Source organism: Triturus cristatus, chromosome 11, assembly GCF_964204655.1.
Source record: "Triturus cristatus chromosome 11, aTriCri1.1, whole genome shotgun sequence".
Taxonomy (NCBI): Eukaryota; Metazoa; Chordata; class Amphibia; order Caudata; family Salamandridae; genus Triturus; species Triturus cristatus.
In genome coordinates, this window is record NC_140594.1 from 903,650,905 (window position 1) to 903,659,892 (window position 8,988).

Below are 8,988 nucleotides of genomic sequence, written 5' to 3' on the forward strand. Positions count from 1 at the left end.
TTTTTTGTAATTTCATACCAAAATTCAGAGCAGGCTCTACCCCATATTCATTTTGAATTTGTTTCAGGACATCAGGTATGACCGCAATAGACGGAACACCATGTGTTTTAGTATAGATGGCAGCAAAGATTGTGCCCCAAGTGGTGCAGTCTTCCAGATGTGGTGTGATCCCCATTGGTAAACAGATTGTTAGGATTCTGTGTTTCTCATAAGGGCTAGTATTAGGAAATACTGCTTCGATTTGTGTAATTTTTTGAGCTATCCAGAATGGGATTTTACAAATGACTGCGTGTAAAGTCTGTGGAGTAATTTTTAGTGTATTTCCCTGGTGAGGGGTTTGATTTGGAATGGTTAATTGTGGTTGGACTGTGAAAGTCCGCATGACATATTGGACTAACTGTCTGTACATTTTTATTAACTCTTTGAGTTGAGTTAGAAATTCATCGTCTGACATCTCTTCGATATCGGGATGAGGTGTATAGCCGGCTAAAATCGGCCATGTTGCTCCTGGTCTACCTAGTGGAACGAGCCTGGTAATGTGATTGTAATGTATTAGGGCGCCTTTAAACCGGAGATTATGCTCCTGGTATGTGAGTGGAATTTCAACATCCTCGAAGGGAATATATTCCTCAGGTGGTTCATCATCATAATAGAAGTGAAACACTTTTGTTACTAGATTCGATTCTGGGAATACTATCCATGAATAGAATACCTGTGTCTGAAAGGATTAATGTGCCTCTATCACGAAAACTGCCCTACCACCTCATGGTGTTAGGCCATGTTTTATAAGTTTTAGAGTGATGGCTCTCCTTAAATTGGGATGTATGTTTATACCCCCTCATCGGTTTCATTGAAACCTGTAAGATTAAAAGCTGTTACGCATCCCCCTTTTGGGATATTGTTTTTGAATAATGTAGAACAAGTTTCAAGGAAACAAAGATAAGGTGCACAGTTTTTTGGAACTCTGTATCCTTCAACGTTGAACAAACCAAACAGCTAATACATGGGATTTTCGTCCAACTCAACTATGGCGGATATTAACCCTACCCACTCCAGACATCTTATTGAGTATTGTGGGTAGGGGTCTCTGAGAAAAGCACGACTGAGTTACTTCAGTATCTAGCGTTAAATTACTGCCTTACCAAACACGTTGGGCGCCATGTAGTGTAGTTCCTATTTCCCTGATAGGCCTTGCGCATTGGAATAATATACACTATAGTTGTGGCATAGGACTGAGGTCAGTATGCCTCTATCGAGCACAATAAACTTAATTACTTTGTGTGCCAGCTAACTCAGCGGCCACTAGAAACTCCTTGAATAAACAAGAAGGGAGTAGTTTCTGGCAACCGCATAAGCATGACAACTTTGTTTCCCTTAGAATCGGAACATGTCTCAGAATCGTGGAAACAACAGATAACAGTTTCACTCAGTCATTCGTGCATGCTTAGTTTCTTCAGGGTTACACAGAAATAGATAGACGGGCGTTTCAACAAAAAGGATTTATTGAACAGTCTTGTTTCTCGTGTAAGAGATATGAGCTGTTACAATCGCAAGACAGTATGCGAGATATAATACGTACAGCGTAAGCAGTAAGAAGAAATAATACTGCAATAGCATTGTCTTCTAGCAATGACATATATTCATATAAACATACATAAATAAAACAGGCTAAAAAGTGGATGCTCGTCTGATGCTTCTAAATAGTTCTACCCTAGTGTATTCTATAGTATGGTAAGCTATAGTTTGGCATATGCTAAGAGTACATCTAGGTTCTAGTCAACTCCATACCTTAGAATGAGAGAGGTGGGAATCTCTTTCCAGCTCTCAAACTCTAACACCCCGCGAAGGGAGTCATAACACTGGAAGCTGGATTCTCTGCTAGCAGGGATGACAGCGTCTGGTGAGTGCGTCAGGCGGGGACTCAAATTCCTTCCGAACTTGTCTTGGCGAGCCGTATCGAGCTGCGCAGCCCAGCCGTGGTTTGCCATGGTAAGGGAAGGTAAATTTATACCTGGAAAGTGCTTAGGAATGTTAGCATTGACGTAAAGTCGGGCAGAGGAAGACGTCATGAATGAACTCCTAAGGAATAGTAGTTCATGCATAATAGATGAGTTCTTGGAGAAATCAATAATCCTAGCTAGAGAAAGTCCTAGAGGCTTAAGGGTCTGGTGTCTAAAAACCCGTTGTGACGTTGGGATGGACGGATGTAGGTGACCATGCCAGTATTTGGATAGCATGGCTAATGCCTAAATAAGGACTGGGATTCTATGCCTAAAAAGGGCAATGCGAGTTGTACCTATATAAGGACATGATTTATGAAAACCTATATACGGGCATCTAAATAGAAACACAACAGATGTTCCTCGACAAAGCATTCATAGTCTCCATGCATCAGAACCCACACATCGAGTCTTCAGCGTCAGTTGCTCCATCCAAGGTACTTTTTCAGAATGACCTGCATGAATGCTGTAGCCGGCCTGCCTTCCATTACGGTCGGCCTGTACTTTGGATTTATCCTGGTCCAGTGTAACCACAAGTCACCCTCAAGCGTGATTTGCTTTATAGCACTACTTATCAATGTATTCTTTAAAAATCAAACATTCTGGTTCTATTTCTTTGATGTTTGCCATTTTGGTCTTCTTTTGCTCATAAAAGTTAAATCTATTTTTCTAACCCTATGTGGAATATTTTGAGGGTGTTTTCAGTGTGTTACTGCGTGTACGTTTTCATAAATACCCTACCCATTGCCTCTTTAGAAAAGCCTAACTGCTCTGTGCCAAGCTAACAGATGGTCAGCTCAGATTATCTTTTAGTGTGTTCTAGCTTACCCTGACTAGAGAGGTGGTTTCTGCTTGGACAGGGTGCATACCTCTTTCAATCAGAAACCCCATTTCTAACAGAAATCTACAAGTCCAGCTCATCGTTTTCCTGCCTTGCCTATCTGGACCACTGATAGTCTTCAGCACATGATTGTGTTAACTGTAGATTTCTGAGGCAGATCACATCCAAAGACCCAAGTTCACATTGTAATTTACCCAAGATGACTGAAAGACAAGTAAGTGAAAACTCCTTTGTGCATCATGCCATGTTGCAGACAGTCCTGCTATGATAAAAATGTTAGCTGTGAAGGTGTATAGAAAATACTGAATAAATGGAGTCTTCAACAAATTTTTGTGGCAGAAAAATGGAAAAACACTGAAAATCACTGAGGTTTACAACTCAGGAATACTTTGGAAAATAGCCGCTGTAATTTACAAAATTACCACTGAAAACAAATGCTGATACTCAATTAAATTACTGACAACCATAAAGGAGTTATGCCCAAGGAGAGTGAGATTACTGCAGATGGGTTTTGAGAATCACACTAATGCACACTGACAGCAGTGGTGAATAATTTAGCAATAGCCATTTCGAGTACCAGGGATATTAAGCACTCGGGAGATCATTTGTGTAACAGGTGTCCGTCTATTCCAACTTTGTAGAAGAGGTTCTGACTGCTGAACCTAGTGATCCCAACAGCTTGGTGAGAATCATTTTACCAAAGGTAGTCTCACCAAGGCAGGAGGATTGCTTTTGGCTAAAATGTAATGCCAGCCATAATAGCCTGTCACACTTTTATTTTGTATTTGTAAACAAACCACCAAAGTAGGGAATATATTTTTGGAAAACAAACAGAATGACTCTTATAGGACGTTTTCTCCCTGTCCCTAGGGGCCATTAATTATTTGTAGTATTCAGATCTGCCATGCCTGGTTTGACGGACCCAGGTAGGCAAAATACATGACACCAGACCACCCTAGATATAATTCATTGTTGCCAGAGGTCTTGTGGTGGATGGATTGCATGTCAGATGTTTCTGACAGTAGATTCACCTGAAGCCTTACTATTGGAAATCTCATGATTGCCCACATCTAAAAGTGGCAGCATATGGCTGGCTTGACAGAGGTGAAAACCACCAATTTACGTTACGCATTTATAATCTTTTTCTTTTGCCAAAAGATCAGATCAGGGCCTGCATGTTTTCTGTTTTATCAGATTCGTTCAGACTATTTTACAGAGATTGTGCTGGGTAAGGCATTTATAGCAGTAAAGCATGATTGCAAAGTCAGCAGTCTGTAAATCCCTTTGGTTCCAAAGACTTAGGGGTTGACTACGATGCCTTTCAGAAAGCATTCCAAATCGGTCTCGGAATGCTTTCTGACCAACTCGGGTCCAGGGAGTCCAACCGACCGATTAAGATGCATCCGGGTGATTCTGGATACAATTAGGTCGGATTCCCATTGAATTCAATGGGAGCCTGTGTTCCAGCCGAATACACAGGCTCCCATTGAAGAGAGGCGTGGCTGGGGAAAATCGTGCACCCTGTGGCGGGCACTCTTTGGTGCCTGCCACACTGTGCATGGTTGGAAAGTGAGGTCCCTTGCGTACTCCCACCGGCCTGATTCGGAAGGCCCCAGGTGAAGGGGGGCCTGCTACAGGCCCCCAAAGTCAGCTTATGACAGCCGATCAGAGTCAGATAAACCGATTTGGAAGGGCTGTCCGAATCTGATATCATATTCGTTTGGCCGGAAAGCTTCTGAGTTGTTCAGAAACGTGGCCCATAGACACACACGTTTTGGCTCCAAACGACTCAGACTTTCCGAATACCATCCGGTTTGGAAGAGATTTGGAAAGTCTGAACATCGTAATAGGTCATTTGGAATGGTTTCTGAATTGGTCAGAAACAGGGCTTCCGAATCTGATTCGGCAAACCAAATCCAGTGTTTTGCAATGTAATCAATTTGTTTTTGTAAGTTAGGACCTGTGTTACATGGTTCACTATTTTCAGATTTAGCTTTGAGTGTAGCCTTTGTACTCCATTAGTGTGGGTGGATCGTATTAGTTGTTTGGAACTCAGTAGATTTGCCAACATGTACAAATTGAGTACATTTTGTTATCATAAATATTGTCTCTCTTCACTAATTAGTTGCATTGTGTGGGAAATTGGGCTGTCAATGTTAGAGGTGGTTCCTTACCAACTTGGGAAGCATGATCAGGTTAGGTCACAACAGAATTATAAGAGAATCGCTGCTTAACCCCTACTGGAAATGGAAGAAACAGCAGGGAGTTCAACAGAAAACTTTACATTACTTTTAAGCAGATACAAACACTTTTAAAGTCAAGAACACAACGTAGGTAAAATCCCCAAACCAAAAAATAAAAAATGTAATAGCATCCCAAAATGATTATAATCGGCTAGAGGGATCCGAGAATAGACTGAATATATAATTTTTTAGATTTTTGAGGCAAAAGCACCAAAAACACCAAAGAAGGTTTATTCCCCCACTGTATACATTACTTATCCAGAAATACAAATATTTTTAAATATTGTTACTTAGTCAATAGGTTTTTTATTATTTGTGTTGGTCATATTGTTCTATTTATTAAATATGGTTTTGTTTTTTTTGCAATAGAATTAATCCCCTGCTATTACAACTTAATTTGATTTTTCTCTATAGGGTCCTGGGATCGTTGCAGAATTTTCCAGAGTTTGCAAATGCCTTCTCATGTCCAAGCAATGCGTACATGAACCCTTCCAAAAGGTGTCGTGTCTGGTAAGCAGTGAAGAAAAGACTTATGCCTGAAGCCAAGAGTTTCACTCTAACTAAAATAATTATAATGTGGCAATACCAGCCACAAGGTTGACTCCCAATTTGTTGCCAGAGTTGAAAGCATTCCTCAGCAAGTGGAAAAGATAATCTTAGAGTTGGCCTCAGTTGTTTTTTTCATTGGACAAATGGAAGGCTGACAAACCAAAGACTTTCCGCAAGGAATCCTTATGCTTGTTTTCTTGAAGGAGAGGGATGAGAAGAAGTGTTTGTGGAAACTGATACCTCATAGAAGAAAAGAGTTTCTGGGAATTTGAAAGACGTGCAGATTCAGTCACCTGGAACAAAAATTTATTGCAAATCCCATAGTTATTCAAAGTATTAGTAGAGTGCTCTTAGTCACTGATATATAACTTGACTTCAAAATGTATATTTCTAGACCAGTAATTTGTGATACAATGATGGAGAAATAAGTCTGTTCATGAAAGTAGGAAAAGAAGATTTAATCACAGAAAGAATATAAGATGATTTGCCGGAATGGAGAAGATCAGCTCATCGATGAATTCAGTAAAACGTGCCATTATGCTTGGACCATGGGCCGTAATAAAGAGACTGCTGTGGCTCTTGCTCATAGTGGGGTCCTAAATTCAGAGGTCATTGTTCTATGCAGTAATAACATCACTGTATTCAGGATGTGTTGTATGATCCATGGATATAGAGTTCCACGAAAAAGATGCTGTAAGAGATGAGTACAGCAGATGCAAATACCTCAACTGCTAGGTTTGACACATTTTGATTCACTTCTTTCACTTTAGTCTTAAGTTGTGTGAAGTAATTTAGTGTTGTTATGATAACCAAATTATTGCATATTTTGTACCACAACCGCAATACTGCAATGCCCTGATTTTGAGTGGGACTGAAGGCATTTACTGCACCTTGTATGTATGATGCTGTCAGGTGTTGGGTTAATTGGGTGCAGCAAATGTCTCTATTCTGAGTTTTCTTTTGGTAAATTTGAGGTATGTGCATTTATAGGTATTTACCAACCTAGTTGGAACTATATCCTATGTCCGCTCGTCTGTTTTGGTAATCAGATGGCTTGCACAGAACACTCACAATCAATACTACACCCAGGTCACATTCATCAACAGCAAATCATGAATGCTACTCTCCAATGATTACCTGCATAATTCTTCCGAATATAATGCAAATGAATTTCATTTGTTTGAATAATTAATTTTGTGCAATACAACTGACTAAAATTGTATATTCCGGTATATGTTTTGTAAACTAATATTCTCAAACAAATAATTTTATAAAAAAATATTCTATGTTTCAAACATTTGCCAAAATTACCAAAATGTTTAAATAGCTAATAAATAGCTCTATATATTCATGTAACATATTGCTCTCAGGATTTATGTAATGTACACTTATTTTATAGGCTTTCCAAAGTAAAAATCATATTGTTATTGTATCTATATTTACAGCAAATAAATGTGATATATTTATCGGTGACAGTGACTGCATAGAATTGACGAAAATATTTTCCAATCTATTAAATTTCATATGTTTGTCATTAAGATGGTTCTTCCAACATATCTGTGAAGTGAATTGAGGAAAAGATTTTCGATTTACTATATTTCACTTTGTTAATCATTAAGATGCCTCTTCCAACATATCTGTGAAGTACTGTACTACAACCTTTGAGAGAAATTTATTAATTTCTACTAGCTCAAAGAGGTGTAAAAAGTGCTAAGATTCTTCTCTCAAACTAATCTCATTGCTATTTGAATTACTGTCAATGATGAAGATTTAAGGTTGATTGATCAAGTTAAAGAGTAAACTGCAGATATTCCCCTTTTCCACTAACCATCATAGCTTTTATTGTTTGTAGCAATATCCTTTCACAAAATATATTTATAGACACTGTAAGTAACAGGCATGAGAAGAAACACAGGTTCAAATAAAAAAGACCTTCCATAAAAAAAAGAGTAATGGCGTTTGTGTTTTTCAATCTTGATTTACTTCGGTGTCTCTTAGTAAGCAAACCCAATTCAATATTCCAATTTATCAATCCAGGCATCCCCTCCTCCATTCACTGAAACTCCCCTGCCACCCAAGCTCTTTCACCACTCCAAATCATATCCCCCCCCCCGCTGCTTCCATCTGGCCAACACTGCCTGAAATCTTCCTCCGGGACAGCCCCTCTTCATATCGTCCCCATTCATGTGGCAAGCCTACCCCCACCCGTGGAAACGACTCCTCACCTTTTCGTTCAAAGACCGATGTTCCTCAACCCTGTCATGTCTCTAGACTTAAGGAAATCAACTGGGAGCTTCAAAAACTCAAATCTGACATACAAAAGCTCTTAAAAATCACCTCTGAGCTGACCCTTGAATTATCGTCCAACAAGGCATCGCAGTTGATCTTGCAAGAGACCAACCAACACCCTAAAATACCAACTTGGCCCTTTGAGTTGAGGAGTGTCACCAGTCAGATTTCTCCAGGCCAGAACTGGAGCACCACTCCTTACCCTAACGGCCCCTCCAGACCCATTAGATTCAAGAACCACCTATCTTATCTCGACATTCTCTCCATCCTACTAGCTTACAACTCCACACAATCGGACAACTCAGACATACATGGACCCATTCTACCTTCGCCACTAAATCCTCCTAGAGCTACTAGACACAAGCAAGTCACATCGGGGCCTATTCAAACTATTCCACTAAACCCGGATAGAGCTCCCAGACATAACTCTAATGCCTTAAACACTGCTAACATTATGCAAGTTCACATTACACAGCCTACTCCCACAGACTCCAAAACACACCTGAAATCCATGCTGCTCAACTGTACATCTGCAGTGAAACATGCAACTGATATCGTTGACCTCATCCTAAATCAGGAACTCAACCTCCTAATCCTCAGTGAATCCTGGCTTAATGACTCCTCAGGACCTGTCCTTGACATCCTAGTCCCTCCGAGCCACAACATAATCAAACTTGATAGAGCTAAGAGAACTGGTGAAGGCATTGCCTTTATATACCATAACAGTCTCTCAGCAAAGCAGTCTCCCTTTGCAATTCTCTCATCTTGTGAATATCTGTCCATGGACATCATCAGTAATTACAGACCCTTATGCAACATGCACATCTTTTACCATCTCCTCGGAGACAACCTCCCTCTGATCGAACAAACTATAAACCATCTCATCCAATTTTAGTCTCCACTGACTTCCTGGGAGACTTAAATCTTCATTGGAATGACCCGAATGATCAGGCTGTGAATAGTCTTAAAAACTTCCATTCTGACATCTACTTCACTCAATTTTGTGACAGCCCTACGCCAACTTAGGCTCGACTATTGACCTACTCATCTCCAACCCGAGTCCATT

At 40.0% G+C, this 8,988-nt stretch overlaps 1 protein-coding gene across 3 annotated transcripts in view; it reads left to right on the plus strand.

The window, feature by feature from the left end:
* Nucleotides 1-7,580, plus strand: part of MME (membrane metalloendopeptidase) — a 523,853-nt gene extending 516,273 nt beyond the window's left edge. For all 3 annotated transcript variants that reach the window (XM_085634818.1, XM_085634819.1, XM_085634817.1), the window contains exon 23: nt 5,499-7,580. In XM_085634818.1, the coding sequence (XP_085490944.1) occupies nt 5,499-5,598 (100 nt within the window). In that variant the 3' untranslated portion in view covers nt 5,599-7,580. The remainder of the gene's footprint in view (nt 1-5,498) is intronic.
* The last annotated feature ends 1,408 nt before the right edge of the window (nt 7,581-8,988 follow it).